We start from the raw sequence: 21484 nt of genomic DNA on the forward strand, positions 1-21484 counted from the left end.
ATCTTTCTAATATAGGTGTGTCCTGATATTTATACACAAATTGTTTACTTATGTATGGATCTATTTATTATTATTATTATTATTATTATTATTATTATTATTATTATTTTCATCATCATCATCATCATTATTTATTTATCTATTGATATATTTATTTATTTATTTATTTGTACTTGATTCTTTTTAGTTCCTTAGATACTTGAGGTGATGGAGAGACAGAGGCAATTCTCTGTAATACTGACGCCAGCAAGACAGCCACCTCCCACACATGCTGTGCCAGAGCTCAGCAGTTTGGGTCAGCTCATCCTGGCTTCCCTTACCAGTGCCACTCCACCACCACCACAACCATCACGACATCCACCACCACCACAGCCCCCTGGAATACTTGGTGAGCTCGGAAAGCATTACAATTCAAGAGTTTTATCAATTTATCAGTCACTTTCCTTTCCTCTCTAAGTAGAAATTATAAGTGTTATTATTTGACTGTGTCCTGCTTAAGTTACTCAAAATAGCCTGTGTGAGCTACCAGAGCTAGAGATTTGTAGACACAGTGCACATGCAAGTTTGAAGTTAATGGATCACATAGCTATATAAACTAATATAAGAACAGTGTTAAAATATAATAGAATCTGATGGTAATGTATAGTTGATGGAGCTGTGTTATGTAAAGACAATTTAGAGATATAAAACCTCCTCTTATAAGTTCAGATGTTCTCTCTCTCTCTCTCTCTCTCTCTCTCTCCATTGAAATTTCCCATATTCTTCTTAACAGTTAACCCAATAATAGTGAAGTATTTTAAGGCTTTAATGGAGATGACAGAGCAAGCAATAGTGAATTTATTATGATTAAGTAACATATAGTTTGCCATCAAGACATGTGACATTATCGTCTTTCAGATCCTAACACCTACTATAGAGAGGTATACATGAGACAGTTTCAGGCTGAACCTGAAGCACAACCAGGATGCACACAACCTTACTTTTCCCAGACCCAGAATGATAGAGACCTGAGTGATTGTGGCATGTCATTGGGTCCCTTGCCTCATGCTCCCGTGGTTAAGGTAAGTTTTTCAAACTTTTCTAGAACACTTAGCAATTTTTCAAGGTGAACACTGACTATATTCATTTATATTTTTAGAGGGATGTTCTGTGTTATCATCATCATCATCATCATCATCATCATCATCATTGTTTTGTCTCTTGAATCTGCTGTAGGATAGTGGCCATTCCAACCTCTCCATTTTTATTTCTTTATTTATTCATTTTCATTTACATATTTATTTGATTTTTTTATGCCATGTAGGCTTTTTCACGAGAATTTTATGAGCTAAAGGAGGTGCTTTTTGGATACCTCTTATCTGAAAGTCCACTTGCTAGGGAACTGTTACCCTAAGTAAGGAAGCCCTTCCTACACTTGGACTGTGGCCAGGATTCAAACCTGTGTGCTTGGGAACCTCTTAGACCCCAAAGCGTGCATGGTTCCACTGTATCATGGTGTGGATACTTATCTGTTCCAGGGTACCATAACTTATTTCATATAATCATTTTATCCACTGTAGTCTTCTCTTATCTTTTCAACCTTCAACCATCCATGGATTGCTTGTTGGCCCAAGTCTTTATCATGCATAGGGACTTTTCTTAACATGTTTAATCCTCCATTTCTCCTTGATGTCTGTCTTCTTCCACTTCTCTTCTTTCAAACTTTTTTCCTCCCTGTTCCTGTGTCCAATCTGCCTGCCTTAAGAGCACAAAAAAAAGTTATACATTTTGTATTGACACATGTGACAAACTGGTTGTATACAAAGTTAGCAATCATAAATAAAGTAATAAAAGACTGGATATTATTTGGTTGAGTAGTGCATTTGCAATAAGTTAGATATATGTTTTATGGTGGGTACCTCGCTGTACTAGAATGCATAAAAGCTACCTTAACATTTGCTATTACACCTCCATCCTTTCTTAGTCATCCTAAACTTCTTTTTATTAATTATCATTATTTTGATTTCACTTTATCTATTTATTGATTTTTTTTTACTTACACGCTTTTCTTTCTCTCCTCAAACAGATAATGGAAAAGACAATTTCAGACTTCAACAAGTAAGCATGTTTTGTTTTTCCCTCTCTGGCAATCAATCAATCAATCAATATATATATATATATATATATATATATATATATATATATATATATATATATATATATATATATATATATATATATATAGATAGATAGATAGATAGATAGATAGATAGATATAGATATAGATATAGATAGATAGATAGATAGATAGATATAATCTTTAGGTTATGCTTTTATCATACAAAATAAAGAAGTAAAGATATGATGCTTTAAAAAGTACTTCACATAAAATCAAACCCTAAAAGTAATGCAAAGTCTTTCTATCTTCTTTTGTGCATGTGTTTTAATGGGTTAATGGAAGTACATAATTTAGAATCAAAGTTAATTTGTGATATGATCTGAAGTAGTATTAATAACAGTGAATATGAGAAGGTAGGTCTTGCTTTATGAACTGTAATCCCCAAAATGCTGACTGGTCCTTGTGCTTCAGCTCAGTGTTTGGGTCAGAGGTAAATGCTGGAGAGCGAAGAGGTGCTGACCATGACCTGCAGCAGGATCTCTCTTCATTTCTTAACATGGACTCTGGTGACTGGGGAGAAGTAGAGAGAAACTATTTAGTCTCTAAGAATCATACAACATTACAGGACAGAGAGATGTTTCTAAACAGAAATGGCATGCCTAGTCTTCAAAGTAATATGTGTAAGAGCACCAAGATGCTAGCACCAAGAGTACTAAACAGAATTACTTTTTCTCAAAACAGCTGTGTACAAAATTCACATAATGAGGTTGCAGCTAAGTCAGTGAAATTTTGTGGCTCTTCTGTTGTTACTTCAGTAGTATCTGATGTCCATCCTGATAATATGATAGCCTACAGTGAGCTTGATGGAGTTGATCCCCACCTCTTTGATTTATCATTATCACCTATATTAGATATACCTCCATGTGAAGGAGAAAACACCATCGGTCCCACAGCTCAGTTAAACAACAATGCAACCATTCTTACAGAAGTAACTTCATGTCCTCAAACAGCAAATGAAAGTAAAAACATAATTCCATTTAGTGATCAGGAAAACAGTGTTGCAGCTGAAGTTGTTTTAGAAACAAACATAATGAAAGATCCTCAGATTTTACAGAACCAACAAAATTTACATCTTGGAGAAGGTGAAATCAATGTACATAGGGAGGAGATGGGAGGTGAAAAGGATTTGGTTGATTTAGAAGAAAATAAAATTACATTTGTTGCTCCTAATGTCACATTATATTCTGACAACCAAAGAAGTTATATTAATGAGCATAACTACAAATTACTGAATGGTGCTGTTGGAAAAAATTCAAAACTCCTTGAAAAAAATACAGAGTTAGATCATTTTAGTGTGAATGAGAACATGAACATGCCCAGTATTCTCACTGCTAGTATTTCTCATGTAAAGGATATTGATGCAGAGCAGGTAGATGAATTACCCACTACTGTTAAGCATACAGACTCAGATGCAAGTGCTCATCCACTTATCTTGGAAAGTATGAATAAGTTCAATGCAGACACTGATGGCATTATGGAACATAAGAGTGAGCATTCTAAAAAAAATACAAACATGAATTTAGAACTTCAGAAAGCTTGCAATGAAAGTGTGGATATAGTATTGTATAAAAACACTGATGTCACAGTCCACAATAAGACCCAAGAATGTAATATTAAAGAGAAACTCTGTACTGAAATCAAAGATACAACTCTAGAATCAGAAGATGTTCAAACAATCAATGAAAATGCAGTAATTTTCAATACATCCTGTGATGCAACTCATTACTCTGAGTTTATTGGTGAAGAGCAGGAAAATATCATCCATAATAAGGTGTCTGATAAATCTGAAATTTTACACAAGACCAGATGTGCCAGATCACAGATAATTAGAAATTTAGAACATACTACAATCCAGGATAGATTTATAACACCCAAGAAACCCACCTTTAGGGCACCTTACAAGGTTGTTTCTGAGTCACCAATTATTGGCTACCCGCTAGACAGAAGAAATATTACATCAACTCCAAAAGAGACACAAAAGAAGAGAATCCTCAGATTTGGAAGTGGGTACTCATCTGACAGTAGTGATACCAGTGATGGAACCAGGGACATGAGTGATTACAAGATCAAACACTTCACAACAAATGGGGATATGAGGCCAGAACAATACCCAGCTGTAGGCCTGAATTTAGTTGAGAAAAAGTCTGAATTCAAGCCACAATTTATAAGTAAACTAAGGTGTAAGTTTTCTGTTGACAACATGAAAAGGAAATGGAATGATAGGCAGTTATGCCTCAAGGAGAAAAATCCGACTGAAGCAACAAACCCCAGAATGACATTACAAGAATCTTTAAATCCATCAGAGTTATCCACAGTAAACCCTGATATGTGTAATACTACTGGGTTCATGCATTCAAAGACAAAAAATAGATATGAGTGCAGTTTCACTAAGACAAGAGACGAATTAGAGAGTAACAAGTATGCTAGAAAGTTAGATAAATTCAGATATAATAAAGACCAGTCAGTTAGCCCTGCAGTGAGTGGAGATATCCCCAGAACAAAAAAGGGCTGTAGCTTTCAGACTAGCAAGGAGGCTGATGGAAAAGTAAGCAGTCATGTGAAAGAAAAAGGCTTAGCCAAAAGAAAGAAAGAAAATCAAGAACATGTGACTGTAAGGAAAAGAAATAAGAGTATTAGTGAGAGTTGCTCTCCTAGCCAGACAAAGGATGACAGTAAAAAGACAAGAAAAAGAAAGCCTAATAGTTTTAGCAAGAATTCATCAGAAAGTCAGCAGGCTAAGAAAAACAAAGATGCTGAAGGATGCTTAAACAATTGTAAGAATAAAAGTAAGAAGAGCAAGAGTGACAAAAATTCTGTTCTTAAAGATTCATCACAGGGATTGGTTGATTTACCACAGGTGAGTTTGATTTTTTTATGATTTGTATAGTAATAATTTGGGAGTGCAATGTAGGGTAGCATATTAATCAGATGTGTCCTTTTATTTGTTTTGTAGTTCAGTAAGCAAATGTGTCTGTTTATATAGTTATAAGCAGTGATTGTTTATTTGTTTTAGTTCTGTTTTTTATCTACTTTACTTTGTTAGCATATAGAAGTTCAGTTCCTAATGATTTTAGTTATTCTCTCTCTCTCTCTCTCTCTCTCTCTCTCTCTCTCTCTCTCTCTCTCTCTCTCTCTCTCTCTTCATCAGCATAAATTCTGCTTACCTGGTGTCATAAACCTCATATTTTCTTATTCTGTTACTTATATCTTGACAGCATTGTCATGTCTTCATGTGTGTTTGTTTACCTTGTCTCAGTCTTCCTCTCTTGCTGGGACATAGTTTCATTCACAGATATGGATAGATGAATTGTAAAAGTGGCAGTCTCATTCACAGGTATGGATAGATGAATTGTAAAAGTGACCATGAGAAGACCATTAAAAGTTTTAACTCTGAAAATTCTTATTTTCTATTATGGATTGTATTTTGTAAAGGAGGAGGACACTGCTTTCATCCCTAATGTAATCATGCTGGAAGTCTGTATTGGTGATCTTCAATGAACATAAAGTTGTATACTATACAGTGTTGTTGGTACAGAGTGGGCCTGCGCAGCAGTTGATTGGGAGTGAGGCTCAGCTCCTGGCAGTGTCAAAATATCTTACTACTGCTCAAGAGTTCTGTATAACTCTCCTTTACAGGTATATATGCATTTTGCTTGCATCTACCAATAAGTGATTTTTTTTTATCCCATTGCTATAAGGATGTTAAGAAAAATAAATAAGTAAATAAAAAAAAAATGGACTCTGAATTGGCCATGGATTTAGATGAAATTTTCCTTATAAGAAATATTGCAGGGATACTAATTTTTTCCTATGCCTTTTTTGTTATTGATTTCTCTTATATATTTCATGCCCTTGCTTAACTGTATAAAATTGTTCCACTATGTATGTTGCTATTTAAAGCATTAAGTGAAGAATTTAATGAATTTATTTACAAATGTCAGACAGAATTCAACTGTGTCATTTACTTTCATAGGTATATTAGCTAGAAAACTATTTTTGTAATTATATATATATATATATATATATATATATATATATATATATATATATATATATATATATATATATATATATATATATATATATATATATATATATACAAGAAATGGTGATGATTTGCCTAAAAGTGGAATTCTCTTTTTAAAGTTAATATCAAGTTCAGCATCAAATTTTAAGCTACTTGCTACAACTGCTTATAATGGTAGATATCTTTCTGTGACTGTCAATATAGTAACTGACTTTTGACAGGGATAATTCTTCTCAGTTGCGAGAGAAGATATCCGGGAACAGGAAGCAGCATCCTGGTAGTGGTCAAGTAACAGGTTTTGCCCTAAGAGCTACTTGGGCTGCAGATTCAGCTCCTCCACATGACCTCCTTCCTACAGGTATACTTTCAAACTGTGTAGCTTAGTTTTCTTACTTAGATGCCAGGTTGCAACATTAGCACTTTTGCTTTTGACTCTTACCTACATATGGTGTGCTTGGTGAATCGGAGCTACGGTATGAGAGAAAGTGTCTTTATTGTCTCCAATTTATTTTGCATTTGAACCTTGGCCCTCTTGGTTGTGAGCTAAGCATTCAAATCATTACACAGGTAGATATTTAATACTAGTATATGATAATTGTATTGCTTTTGAATGTGATATTATTCAAATCCAAATTAATTAGGTTCTTTGGCCTTGCCACAACAGAAGTATATGTTGTAAGCCAGTAATATCATCCATCCATATGTCATAAGATCAGTCCACTGTGCATCACCAGGTCACAGTGGAGAGCTGACTGAGTGCCATGGTGAGAGTTGCTGCCAAGAAGATGGTAATGGCAGAATAGAAAGCTTATGCAACAAAAAAATTTCAGCAGTGTACAAGATCTCTCTTGGCATCAATTTTAATAAGGAAAAAATCAGGTATATGTGTTTGGTTCTACTGTTGAACCTCAATAACTTGGACCCCAATAACTCAGATTTTGCGATAAGTCAGACTCTGACCAACCCAGGAACTAGAGTCTGAGTTGAACTGCATACCCATTTTTTTTTTTCCATTTTCCTATATTTCATTTTCTATTGACATTATAAAAAATCTACTTTCAATTAAAAATTGCATTTTAGTTGTAGTTTAAAGTGATACCAAACAAAAGTCAATCAGAGATTATACCAGTTTTGTGAAAAATTTTTGAGTGTATAAAACCACTTAGAAATATTCGCTTCTAATAATTTTTCATAATTTCATCTTTGTTTTGCGATTTGTCTTCATCTGATTGGCATTAAATATTCACACATGATTTTGTATACACTAGTGACTTCCTGGAGCATGATAAGATGATAACGCATCAGATCCTCGCTTCTCTAGATAATATTATTCACTTGTTCACTTGTACGTGGCCAGGCGTCAGAAATATATTTCTGACGCCTTGCCATGCACTGTGTAGGGCGTGAATCAGGCTATGACACTACTGCACAAGACATTTGAAAATTGCTTCCTGGTGGAAAGGGTAATTAATTATCAAAAAGTAAACTACACCATCTGCTAATTTAAGGTCTGAAGGTTTCAGAGAGACAAATGTACATAATCCCAAAATTTTAAATCCCCCTAAAATTTAAATAAATAAATCCTGCACCGTCTGTTTTTTTTTTTTTTTTTTTTTTTGGGGGCGGGCGAGGTAATTGGTCTGTGTGTGTGTGTGTGTGTATTCACCTAGTTGTAATTTTACAGGGCCTGGGTATCATACTCGTGTGGCCCTGTCTCCATATCTACACACATCCAACTTTCCTTTAAAACTATGCACACTCCTCGCTGACACCACCTCCTCACTCAAACTATTCCACACCTCCACATATCTTTGTGGGAAACTATATTTCTTCACATCCTTCAAGCATATTCCCTTGGCTATCTTTTTACTATGCGATCTCGTAGTTCTATTTAAATTTTCCTCTCTCAACATCATTTGCTCATTATCCACTTCATCCAGACCGTTCAACATTTTATAATGTGTGTGTGTGTGTGTGTGTATTCACCTAATTGTATTCACCTAGTTGTAATTTTACAGGGCCTGGGTATCATACTCGTGTGGCCCTGTCTCCATATCTACACACATCCAACTTTCCTTTAAAACTATGCACACTCCTCGCTGACACCACCTCCTCACTCAAACTATTCCACACCTCCACATATCTTTGTGGGAAACTATATTTCTTCACATCCTTCAAGCATATTCCTTTGGCTATCTTTTTACTATGCGATCTCGTAGTTCTATTTAAATTTCCCTCTCTCAACATCATTTGCTCATTATCCACTTCATCCAGTCCGTTCAACAGTTTATAAACCTGTATTAAATCTCCTCTTTCTCTTCTTTGTTCCAAGGTAAGCAAATTCATTTCTTTTAATCTCTCCTCATAGGTCATTTCTGCCAATTCCGGAACCATTTTTGTTGCCATTCTCTGCAATCTCTCCAACTTCCTTATATGCTTCTTTTATAAGGGGACCAAACCACTCCAGCATATTCCAATCTTGGTCTAATTACCGTACTAATTAATTTCTTCATCATATCTTTATCCATATAATGAAAGGCTAATCCAATATTTCTAATCAAATTATACGTTTCTCCAAACATCTTGTCAATATGAGCCTCAAACTGCCCATGGTCTTGTATTATCACTCCCAAATCCTTTTCCTTTTCCACCTTTTTCAACACTACTCCTTCACCCATCTTATATGACCCTCTTGGCCGTCTTCCACTCTTCCCCATCTCCATTACATGACTTTTGCTCAGATTAAATTCCATCTCCCACCTCTTGCTCCACTCCCAAATCTTATCCAGGTCTGCCTGTAAAATTTCACAATCTTCTTCACTCTTCACACACCTACACAACTTTGCATCATCCGCAAACAAATTAATATAACTGTTTACTCCCTCTGGCATATCATTAATATAGACAAGGAAAAGTATTGGTGCCAGCACTGAACCTTGTGGGACTCCACTCTCCACCACCAACCAGTCCGACTTTGCATCCCTTATTACCGTTCTCATCTCCCTCCATCTCAAGTAGTTTTCCATCCACTTTAACACTTTTCCTTCAGTCCTCCATAAATCTCTAATTTCCATAGCAGTCTCATGTGAGGTACCTTGTCAAAAGCTTTTTTTAAATCCAAATATACACAGTCCATCCATCCCTCTCTCTCTTGTATTTTGTCAACCACTCTTGAATAAAAGCTCAGTAGATTTGTGACACATGACCTCCCTTTCCTAAAGCCAAATTGATGATCCGATAATAACTTATGATCCTCCAGGAACCGTATCCAATATTTCTTTATCACCCTCTCACAAATCTTACCGACCACACCTGTTAAAGACACAGGTCTATAGTTACGAGGCTCTTCCTTACTGCCTCCCTTATAAATGGGCACCACTTCAGCTCTTTTCCACTCTACCGGTACTTCCCCTGTTTCTAATGAGCACCTTATAATATAATATAATCAATTCTTCTCTACATTCCTTCAATAATTTTCCTGTAACTTCATCTGGTCCCATCGCTTTATCATCTTTAAGTTCCTCCAACATTTTATATAACTCCTTTTTAGGTATCTTAATGTCATCCATTTCCTTCTACATTCTGAGGCTTTACAAACATTGTTTCTTTAGTAAATACTTGTTGAAACCTATTATTTAGCAATTCCGCGTTATTCTTAGGGTCATCTACTATCCCTTGCTATGTGTGTGTGTGTGTGTGTGTGTGTGTGTGTGTGTGTGTGTGTGTGTGTGTGTGTGTGTGTGTGTGTGTGTGTGTGGAACGCTTCACAATTTGCGTGTCATCCTTGCACAGGGGCCATGCTAATCTTCTCTGTATCGTTCCAATTTTAGTATATGTACCGCCGAAGCAAGTGTGTGTATTTACCTAGTTGTAGTTTTACAGGGCCTGGGCTTTATTCTCGTGTGGCCCTGTCTCCATATCTACACTTATCCAATCTTTCCTTAAAGCTGTGTACACTCGTTGCAGACATTACTTCTTCATTCAAACTGTTCCACGTCTCAACACATCTTTGCAGGAAACTATACTTTTTAATATCTCTTAGACATCTTCCCTTCCTCAGCTTTGTGTGTGTGTGTGTGTGTGTGTGTGTGTGGGGAGGGGGAGATTCATATAAGTTGGACATTCGCCTTTGTCAGACCAATCTTTCCCCCTATATGTCCAAGTTACCATGGGTCAACAGTACATATAAGATTATTGAAATGTGCGTTATTTTTGGACAGATTATATTTGATGGATCATAAGATAGAAAATTCTAAATTCTCACTCTGAATAATTATTTACCAATAAGAAATGCATTGCAGACTTTTTTAATCTTTATAGCAGAATTTAAAGAAATATGCTGTCTGTTTTTCTTAGTGACCTGGAGCCAGTTTTATAAATAATCATGATTTGAGTCAGACAACATAATTATTAGGAATCATATTAAAAAACCCTCAATGTAACAGTCTGCATACATGGTTATGTATCTGTCACACTGAAGCTTGGGTTCTCCCATAATTTTCCAGTATTTTATTGGATTTTTAGTTAGAATTGTCCCTCACCATGTTCATGACAAGACTAAGAATAGCATTCTGGTCAGGTACAAGATTTCATTGCCCAATGCTTCATCCTAGAATGTGATTTTAAGACTGATTACGTAATTATTTAAAAGGTCTGTGGTGAAGTGCATCATGAATAGTGAGGCATGCAAGATCGGTTTTGATGCACAGGAGTCTATCACCTTCTTGGTAGAAAAGCTTGAGATTGATCATAGAGAAGGTATGTATTTGAGATAAATGTTTTGTATATTTGGTCATATATACAGGGCATATTTGCATATGCTCTGTTTTGTCTGAATAATGAATTTTGGCTCTTAGGTATGTAGCTCTGATCTGATACGAATCCCTAACAGTTATCAGTTCATGGATGATTCTGGATCCCAAGATTGGTGGGTGGTTGATGAACTCAGATCATCCTCCCATTACATTCCAGCAGACTGCAATTGCTCTCAAGGTTTCTCTTCCTGAGGTAGGTTTACCTGCACTGCTACTACTTTTGGCATGTCATTTGAAAGCATAATGAAAAGTCTCTCTCTCTCTCTCTCTCTCTCTCTCTCTCAAATAAGGCAACTTAAATGTAAGAAAAACAAGAGTGTAAATTGATATATGTATATGAATTTAAAGAGGTTTTTGGAAACTAAAAAAAAAAAAAAAAAAAAAAATCACTCAAATTGTAGATAAGACTTCTACAATATTTTATAACTGAAGATTATGAAGCAAGTGAAAACTTTCAGAACTTTAGCTCTATTTAAAGTTATAAACCAAATTTAATTAAATTGTAGGTAAGAAAAAATCTTCTATGATAGAATTACAAAAACTTCAGAGCAATAGAGCTTTTGAGAAATGCCATCTGGATATCCCTATTAAATCTAGTGTTTTCCATTGACTGATCTTTAATATTAGGCAGGGATTGGCCAGCAACCTGAGGAAGAGATCTTTAAAGATATGGAAGCACTGAGCCTTGTAGGTGCTGCTCTCCATACCCGTCTCGTTCAACTCAGTCTGTGGACTATCTTCCTGCACCTTGAGATGAGGATCACACCAATTCTAGCTGGTCAAGTTTAAATAGTTTCTGCTCCATTAAGACACTAATGTAGACTTTGTATAGTGTAGCTATAGCAATGAGAGAAGAGCCTGTCAGTAATTAAGTGTAGAAGCACTAATGAATGTAAAATACTACAGAAAATGTCTTGATATTTTTATTTTAAGATTGCACTGATGATGTGCAATAGTACATAACTACATACTTTGTGCACATACTGTTGAACTTTAGTGCTTGAAATATCTTATGTAAGATGTTATAAAAAAAAGTTCTAGACTAAGCTCATATATATATATATATATATATATATATATATATATATATATATATATATATATATATATATATATATATATATATATATATATATATATATATATATATATATATATATATATATATATATATATATATATATATATATATATATATATATATATATATATATATATATATATATATATATATATATATATATATATATATATATATATATATATATATATATATTTTGCATTTCTTATCAAGTTCCTTGAGTTGTTGCTGAAGCTTTTCCACCCATAGCTGGAGTTCTCTTATCGTTCTCTTCATGAAATTGGTTCTTTCTTTGTTGCTCAGTCTGCTGTGGTGTCTTCTGCTCTTATTAACTGTTAACTGCTCGTTATATATATATATATATATATATATATATATATATATATATATATATATATATATATATATATATATATATATATATATATATATACCCATCCCATAGACAACAGGGTTAAGGAAAAGTTATTATATAAAAAAGTATGCTTAATAATAACAAAAAATTGTTACCTACATACTTAACATCTTTCCTTATTTCATCTATTTACTGTCCTTACAGTCATGGAGCTGAGGGACATCAGGGTGGACAGGGCCATCCTCAAGCAAACAGGACAGAAGCTCATGGTTAGGACTGTGTTGGTGTCTTGTACATGAGTACTATATTACTATGGCATAGAGATTGTACATAGTCTTCTTACATTGTCATCATTATTTGTATGTATTATTTTTTCTGTTGTTTATCAGAAACATGTAAAAAAAAAGGTTACCAATAATCTCTTTTTCACCCACTCAGCTCAAGATTGAGGAAGTAGAGCAACGATGTCACCAGGTTTCTGGCTCAGTGTTTAATGTTGCTTCTCATGTCCAGTTACGTTCTGTGCTCTACCAAGAGCTGAAGCTAGACCTCAAGACAGGAATAGCTATCCCTCGCACTACCAAGGGACAAAAAAGCACTTGTGAGGCAGCTGTGAGTGGCATCTTTTTATGACATGTGTTTGAACCATAAAATAACTGAAAGGAAAATCATGGTTTTCTTGTTCTAAATGGAGTTTAGCTCTACAAATATATATCTAAGATAAGAAAATCCTAGGTAATTGTAGCCACTTAATTGCTAGAAATATAAAACAATGATTGTCTCCTCTGTTTGAATTGTTTATTGGTCTTAGATATTACTAAATTACCTCATTTATCATCTCTCCCTTCTACATATCTTCAACAAAACAGCATATAAGGTAATGTATTTGATCTTCACAATAAGGTGTCTTCCACATCATATTTCATTATCTTCATGATAAGTATCCCATGTCATCACAGCTTGGCCGCTTAAAAGATCTCCACCCATTGCCTGGTCTCGTGCTTCAACACCGCCTTCTCAATAAACTCAAGACAACTTATGTGGATGGGATTCTTGCCTGTCTACATGGTTCTTGTGTACGGGCTGCCTGGTAAATGAATAAATTGATTGCAAATTTAAGTTTTCATTGATAATAATTAGACTTGCTGCAGTGAATAGTGTCAAGGCCACCATTACTCTACTTCAAGTACCAAAGACATATTAAAATATGTCCTAAGAAAATTTTTTTTTTAAATGAACCTATGGTTATCTCAGTAAACAAATTAAGATACTCTTATGGCAGGGAGCAGACGGCGGCCTCCACAGGACGCATCCAGTGCCACCACCCCAACCTGCAAAATATACCCAAGCAACCTGTCACAGTAGAAGTTGATGGCAGTGGTGAGTCATAATAATGTCATACTTTTCTTTCTTTATATAAAGGAAGATGTAGTTTGTGGTAGCTGACACTTGAACAAGGTATGTTTTTGGAAAAGGAACCATTATTGCATTGTTTTGAAAGGCAGGCATCATGCTTTACATAGATTGGACATTATCACAGATAGCAGTTTTTCAAGCAACGTGGTTAGGTTCAAATTGTCCATTCGAACCCATTTACTCACATTACCCCAAACTTTAGCATATTCTTATCAAGACTTTTTATACCTTCTCTCAGCGAATCACTTAATCCATACAGTTTCAAAACCATCCACTTTAAATATTAAAATAGAGTAAAATAGATTGATAGAAGAATCTGAATTATTAAACCAAAACTTTGTATGTGATGCTTCTGCAAAATTCTCTGAAATATAGTGTAAATACTACACACATAATAACAGATGTGATGACTGGACTTCCTCAGAAATGGTTGTAAGGGCACGGAAATGCTTCTGCAGTCGGGAAGGACATTTGTTGGTGTCAGCTGACTTCCAACAGACTGAATTAAGAGTGCTTGCTCATCTCTCACAGGATGCCGAGTTATTGGCAGGATTCAGGCAGCCCAATAACACAGATATCTTCAAGCAACTCACAGCTTCATGGTGAGATGCAAAATTAATAAAAAAAGATGCCATTTCTAAAACTTGTTATACTCAGGGACTGATTCAAGACAGACAAAGCAAGTGAATTTAGAGACCATCCTTGAGCAACAGTGATCTTTGACATAATTTTTTAAGGAGTAAAAGGGACTAATTAGGCACCTGTTTTTTAGTATGTGGATAAGTTTGTTTGAGATGATGATGGTTTTGTTGGTGATGGCACAGGCTTGACAAGGCGGCAAGTGATGTGACCAGCTATGAGCGGGAGCAAACTAAACGAGTGGTATATGGTGTTATGTATGGAGCTGGGAGAGAGAAGCTGTCAGAAGTCCTGCATATCACATCAGCAGAAGCCAGTGATATTATTTCCTCTTTTACAAGTAAGATCTTTGTGCCACTTAGTTTTTATGCAGTACACACCTTCAAGTTTGGATGATATACGTAATGCAAATAATACTCAATGACTATCTTTCATAATTCACAAGTTTTCTAAAATTAATGAAACATCCTGTAGTGATACAGAAAACACAGACATGTGTAGGCTACATCATATCACACTCAACATGCTCTGGTACTGCAGAACGTTTCCCCAGCATTCCGGCATACATAAAGTCTGTGATAAAAGTGTGTCGGCAACAAGGCTTCCTTACTACCATATTCAGGCGACGTCGCTTCTTTCCGAACATCACCTCCCATGATACAGCAGTTCAGTCTCAGGCAGAAAGGCAGGCTGTAAATTTCATCATACAGGGTATGTGAACACTAAATTTAAATTTGTTATTGCCATCATTTTCTTAGCAAATCTTTATACTGAGTAGGACAGGAAAGTTATAGTCACACTACACAATCTCTTCAATGAAATCTATGAAATGGGTACTTATTGATCACAGCATTGTGATTCAGTTTTCTTCTACAGCATTGACTCCTCTTTTATCATTTTCACATATCTGATTGTCGTAACACTGCTTAGTCAGTAATCAGCTGACACTCTTTCATCATTAGCTATCTTTCTCATTTTTTTTATTTTTCACTTGATTTGTATTTTTTTTTTTTTTTTAACAATTGTTCCTTAGATATATTTTCACTGCATTCACTTGTTTGTTTTTTTCTGCTCCTATATTGCAAATTTTAGCTGCTTACAGCACAGCATACTCCCCATAAAATCTTCTTTCATTATTAATTTCATGCTGTCTACATCTAATCACTGTGTTTTCCCATAGATACCTTTTTTGCAGTATTCATATTTAGTCATTGCTTTATCTGTTTCTCTAAAAGCCAATAAATCATGACTGTTAGTTTTCAGCTCCTTTCCTCATCACACATCTTGACATGAAATAGCAGACATGATGAAATCAACAAAATTCCATTATCCTCTCATTTTCAGGATCTGCAGCAGATCTTAGTAAGGCAGCTATGGTTCAGACAGAGGCAGCACTGGCTCGCTGGCCAGACATAGATGCTAAACTCTTGATGCACATTCATGATGAGCTAGTGTGGGAAGTGCACACTGACCACACTCAGAATTTTTGTGGTGAGTCCTGTGTGTCATGAGAAAAGTTGTGTTCTTATTGGCTACATTATTGCAATCTGGAAGCTTATCTCATATTCACTGCAGTAGTTTAACATAAAATTTCAGTTGCAATTTATTTATTTGTTTGATTAATCAAATTACTTAGGTAGTTGATTAATTCCATTTTATGCACATTGTTTTTTATTTTTTATTTGCTTTTAATATTTGCTATTTATTTAATCATTATTGTTTTTCATTTATTTATTTGTTGTATTTCATTTATTCATTTTTCTCTTTATCTCCTTATTAATTTTTCAAGAGGGAGTTGACTCTACAAATTAAAATTCATATAATTTCAGTGATGTTCTCTTCTTGAAGTGCAAGCACCGTTCATACATAACATCTCACCCAGCTCATTGTTTCATTGCTGTGGGCATACCATATGATGTTTAAGGTTTTCATTGTTCAAGTTTTAACTTTGACTCAAAATCTGATGTTCAAGGTTTGGATGTACAGTGGAGACTCGATACTTGAACGTTTTAATAGTTGAAGTTTTCAATACTCAAACGCAAAAGTTTGATTAAATATTAAAAAAGTAATTGATTGTTAAACGTCCACGCACGTGGTTGTAGACAAAGGCTCCCTGGCCTCTCCCTTATCCCCTCTGCTAATCTTTAGAATAACATTCTTATGTATTGTAGTTTTTCATTTATAAACATACATTAACACCAAAGGCTTATTAGTGGTGAAAATATCCGGTTATCGAACGGCCACACTCATGGTTGTAAACAAAGCTCTGGCCTCTCCCTCCCTGCTGCCGCCATTGTCCTGTTCTGATACTGTATTACTGGTAACACCAAAGCAAAATACTGGTATTCCGGTATATAGTAAGTCCTCGTTATACAGTACATATGCGTTCCTGAAAACCTTACTGCAAATCAAAATTACCGTATACCAAACCCATTATAACATGTAATAATAGGGAATGCGTTCGAGCACGTCAAAAGTCACCCCTACAGAAATGAAAATACAATAAAATAGTCATATATAAAAAAAAAAAAACTTAAAGTACTGCGCAAAAGAAATAAACAGAAAATGTTTTTATTTACCTTTCACTCACCATGTATTCTATCAGATGATTTCCCTCCCGAGGCTAAGGGACAGTAGGGATTTCAACCCTTACTCATCTTCCGCTGAGTGTGCAGACTACTTCTCTTTCGCTTTGCCTTGTCGACTCCATTATGTCTGCAGAACGTTTTGGGGCCATTGTAGGTGCGTCACTATGCGTCATGATAATATCCACAAAAAACACACGTAAGGCTTTTACTTGTGTTCAATGGGAAACACGAGAAGAGACTGATTGTTGTTGTGACGTCATCCACGTCACACTTACCGCTTCACCCCAGCTCAGTGCTCACTGAATCACATATGGCTTGTGGACACTGGGCTAGTTGGAGCATTCATCAAACTCTCCACAGTGCTGTAAACAACTAAACATGCTGAACAAATGCTCATTGTTTGGATGCAATAACACGAAAAGAAAAACAGCATGACATGCACGGGTACCGTATCTGTGAAATTTTGTTACCGTTTATAGAATTGAGGATAGTAATTTCCAAATACCATAACTGTGAATTTACCAGATAAAGAAGTACCGTATAATGAAGACTTACTGTACTAGATACCGGTGTGCATCCCTAGTCGTGCCGCAGTCTTAAGAAAAACAACATTCATCTGTGTTCCGTCAGTAGTTTTCATTTAGAAACTTACAGTGGCACCAAAGAGGCTTATTAGTGGTGAAAATAAGGAATCTAGTGAAAGTGAAAGTTTTAGTGAACCACATCCCTCCACTAGTGGGTTCACAGGAATCACATCAGACGTTTTCATGGATGGTGACTTGTCCTCTGACGACCTCCCTCCTCCTCCCCACCCTTTTCCCCTCCTTTTCTATGTTATCCATCACCAGCTTTCACTTATGGTATGTACAAATCTAAATTATAAAAAGAAATACATTGAAATTTTTATAAAGTTGACGTTTTGCTAAAATTAGAATGAATTACCTGATTTATAGATATCGATAATTGAATTTTTTTGGTATTCGAATATCCATTTGGAACTAATAAATTCAAGTAGTGAGTCTCCACTGCAGTATGTATAATGATAATGATGTTGCAGATTAGCCCATTATCATGATCACAAAGACAAGTATAACACAGATTTCATTGATGACAACGACACACCACATGGGATGTTGACAAACATTCTGTGTTATTGCAAAGTAAGAAGTTTTATTTTTATCAGAGCTCTTATTGCAGAAGATGAATGGATGAAAAATTAAGTCTCACTTCTTTTATAGTATGTTCTCTCTCTCTCTCTCTCTCTCTCTCTCTCTCTCTCTCTCTCTCTCTCTCTCTCTCTCTCTCTCTCTCAGATATGATTGGGCGCATCATGGAGGACACACAGCAACTATGTGGATCACTTGTCCACCTGACAGTTCCATTACCTGTTACAGTAAGCACAGGTACCAACTGGGCTGATATGCAACCCCTTAATTGCAGCTGAAGTGAGTCACCCTGAAGTACCTTCATCATATTGCCTTTCATGAAAGAGGATTTTTCTTTTGTATTTGAGATGAGGGAAATTTCAGTAGACCTATTTCGAGAAATAAGTTTGCTCTTGAATTTTACTTCATTGATTTTGATAATGACAGCATCTCTATGATTATTTTTCTCAAATATTTATTTATGGATATATTTGTATTTTTATTCCCCTTAGCAGATTAATTGAGACTTTAGTTCACAATAGCTATTTACTAATCATTGTTATCGGGCTGGCATATTATACACAAACTGCTCAAAGTTGGCCTCTGTAGTTTATATTTACATGCATATCATAGAGAGTAAAGAGTGCTGGTCTATAACTGTCACAGACAGTCATAGACCGTTTGAGTTTGGAGCTCATGATGTCACTATAGGCCTAGTTCATGCAGAATTTAATCAAATGTCAGGTATTGTGTTTTAAATAGCCTCCTTTAACTAATGGTCCAATAAGAAATTGGTTTACCATTAGTTTGCTTGATTCATGCTAAAACACTTAAATTACATCAAGTATGATCTGCAATTTAAATTCTGTCAATAGCCATGATGTCACATCTCATATTTTTGTACAGAAAACTGTTATCACTGTGACAAAGCACACAGCAACTGATTGCTTAGGGTTTTATTCTACAAGAAGTTATGATAATTCCTTCAGTATCCTTCACTGTGTGAATGATAGGTAATTATAGCTAATTTTGCCAGTGATCAACTGAATTTTTTTTTATAATGCTTAAAATAAGAAATCCTTTTATAGTAACTTTTTTTCAGTATTTTTACCTACAAAAATACATTCTTTGTCATCAGCTACAATATTTTGTTGAACAAATATTTTCTTTGAATTGTTTCAATGATTGCAGCACAGTAGTAGTTCTTGTTGATGTTACCAAGCTGCAATTTCTAGTTTCATACTTCCATTTATGGGCCCCTCAGTTATATATTATTTGATTTCCTGCTTTTAGCCTTTTTATCCAATTTCTTATCCATTTTTCTTAGTCCATTCATATTTATTGTGTTTCTTCTTTTATTGATGTTCATGTTAATCTTATCAATACTATTCTAGGTATTGACCTTTCCACATTTCATTTCCATGTTTTAACTTAGTCAACATTACTTTAATTGCCTTATTACACAACAATACTTCATAGCTATTGACTGCATTTTTTTTCTCTCTCTCTGCAGAAGCATTAGTTTCAATATGACGATTATGTAGAACATATACATAGAGGTAATCACACAAATAGTATTTATTGACTATAGTTATTTGTTATGGCCATAGTTGTCAAAATATATTTTCCAGCTATCATTTTGTGAGGTGGTGAGTTGCTATAGTCTGCAGCTTTATCACAAACTTGAGGAAACTTCTTAATAATAATAAATGAAAATAGAAACTTTATTTCACTTTTCATCCTGTAAAAGTTTAAGTAACCTGCAATTTGAACATTTATTAAATTCATTCACAACATATTGAAAGCTGTATGCCCTTCCCATTTTACTATCAACTTGGTAGCTGTATGCAGCAACTTTACATAAAATGTTTTGTAGGAAGATAACAGTGGTAACAGCAATATCTAACTGGATCTCTTAGTCATATTATTATGGTCTTTAAGTCACTTGGTCCTCAGGCTAAGTAGATCTCACGATTCTGATAATTTAGTTTAAGCTTTGGATCACTACTACCAACCATGTAATATATGACTACCATAAGAAAAGCTGGAGGTGCTCTGTGGTGCTATTGTACAACAGCATTCCATGAAATGAAGTGAAGCTGCATCAATATCAGAAGTCTGCTGTTAGGTTCTTGGGAAGCAGACATGAATGACGGTTAGATGATGATGCTGAGTAGGGATGTATGGTATTGACAAAAAAGTCGGTATCAATGTTAACGGTATTCTGAAACATAGCAATATATTTCAGTTTGATACAAAAAATAATACTGATATACCGGTATTTTCTTGAAAGGGGGCCGCCGTGGTGCAGGGGGACCGCGCATACTTTGGGGACCCCAGGGTTCTCAAGCCATGGTCCGAGGTTAGGAAGGGCATCCACTCGGGGTAACGGTTCCAAATGCCAAAACCAAAGTTCACCTGATTCCTCTCTCAGGAGGCACCACCCTAGCCCTAATGTAATTGGGAAACCGGATGTAAAAAGAAAAAATAATAAAATAAAAAAAAAGTATTTTCTTGAAAATATCAGTGTATATATATATATATATATATATATATATATATATATATATATATATATATATATATATATATATATATATATATACTAAAAATGCAGGGATATCACATGAAAGTCTTCATATCTCCTGCTTTATTTTCCATTTTCCAACGTTTTGCCTCACAGACAGAAGGCATCTTCAGGGCCTAAAATAGTTAACATATCAAGTATAAAGTCTAAAAAAAGAATTGTATAAAGTCTAAAAAGACATTGTTTGGACATTGAGTTAAAATACAACCTAATAAAGCAAAGAAATTAATAAAATTGCAATGAGTTAAAATACAAAGTAAAAAACAAAAAAATGAATAAAGATCAGAACACAACGTCAAAAAGAAAAATTGCACAAAGAGAAAAAAACGTACACAGGAGACAAACCTTGAAGTGTGCTATACATAGTACAGGAAGGAACTGGTCAGAGGGGTGGTATCAAGATGAGAGGTAAGGTAGTGAAGAGAGGTGAAGCAAAAGTTCGAGGTTTCTATTGAAGAGTGCGAAGCCTAGTTGAAGACAGCTGATTATTGAGTTCAGGTTGTAAGTGTTTAATATAAAGTGCTTCAAGAAGTTTGATATCAGTATTATATTGGCATCTTTGGATAATTTTGAAGTCATTAATACCAAAGGGGTGATCACTATCTTGTGAATGTGCTCTAATTGCAGAAAAAGAAGGGTTAGATAGAGGTTTATTGGTTCTGACAGAAAAACCT

General features: G+C 35.0%; 2 protein-coding genes and 1 non-coding gene across 4 annotated transcripts; 2 read left to right on the plus strand and 1 right to left on the minus strand.

Annotated features, from left to right (window-relative positions):
- The first annotated feature begins 875 nt into the window (after nt 1–875).
- On the plus strand, nt 876–7167 carry LOC123498168. The gene is made up of 6 exons (XM_045245335.1): nt 876–1061; nt 2066–2097; nt 2570–5015; nt 5694–5794; nt 6407–6543; nt 6920–7167. The coding sequence occupies exons 1-6, from the start codon at nt 927–929 to the stop codon at nt 7165–7167; spliced, it is 3099 nt and encodes a 1032-aa protein (XP_045101270.1). The 5' UTR covers nt 876–926.
- A 2766-nt stretch (nt 7168–9933) lies between these two features.
- Nucleotides 9934–10035, minus strand: LOC123498271. The gene has a single exon (XR_006672666.1). It is a non-coding gene; the product is annotated as a U6 spliceosomal RNA (small nuclear RNA).
- An 824-nt stretch (nt 10036–10859) lies between these two features.
- LOC123520607 (DNA polymerase nu-like) lies at nt 10860–20702 on the plus strand. Of its 2 annotated transcripts, XM_045283047.1 has the most exons (13): nt 10860–10943; nt 11077–11192; nt 11627–11777; nt 12640–12704; nt 12874–13047; nt 13395–13525; nt 13718–13815; nt 14276–14453; nt 14676–14830; nt 15031–15201; nt 15835–15981; nt 18392–18523; nt 20517–20702. In XM_045283047.1, the coding sequence occupies exons 2-12, from the start codon at nt 11091–11093 to the stop codon at nt 18520–18522; spliced, it is 1503 nt and encodes a 500-aa protein (XP_045138982.1). In that variant the 5' UTR covers nt 10860–10943; nt 11077–11090; the 3' UTR covers nt 18523; nt 20517–20702. The 2 variants fall into 2 exon arrangements, with proteins under 2 accessions (XP_045138982.1, XP_045138981.1); XM_045283046.1 differs by lacking the exon at nt 20517–20702 and having other exon boundaries at nt 18392–19945.
- Nucleotides 20703–21484: the final 782 nt, after the last annotated feature.

Source organism: Portunus trituberculatus, chromosome 47 (assembly GCF_017591435.1).
Source record: "Portunus trituberculatus isolate SZX2019 chromosome 47, ASM1759143v1, whole genome shotgun sequence".
NCBI lineage: Eukaryota > Metazoa > Arthropoda > Malacostraca > Decapoda > Portunidae > Portunus > Portunus trituberculatus.

Excerpts from the sequence above, each read along its gene's own strand:
- LOC123498168 (XM_045245335.1), top strand. The coding sequence starts at position 927 with ATGAGACAGTTTCAGGCTGAACCTGAAGCACAACCAGGATGCACACAA. Across the intron at positions 2,098-2,569 it reads ACAATTTCAGACTTCAACAA|CTCAGTGTTTGGGTCAGAGG; the intron begins GTAAGCATGTTT and ends CTTGTGCTTCAG. Across the intron at positions 5,795-6,406 it reads TGTATAACTCTCCTTTACAG|GGATAATTCTTCTCAGTTGC; the intron begins GTATATATGCAT and ends GACTTTTGACAG.
- LOC123520607 (XM_045283047.1), top strand. The coding sequence starts at position 11,091 with ATGATTCTGGATCCCAAGATTGGTGGGTGGTTGATGAACTCAGATCAT. Across the intron at positions 12,705-12,873 it reads AAACAGGACAGAAGCTCATG|CTCAAGATTGAGGAAGTAGA; the intron begins GTTAGGACTGTG and ends TCACCCACTCAG. Across the intron at positions 13,526-13,717 it reads TCTTGTGTACGGGCTGCCTG|GGAGCAGACGGCGGCCTCCA; the intron begins GTAAATGAATAA and ends CTCTTATGGCAG.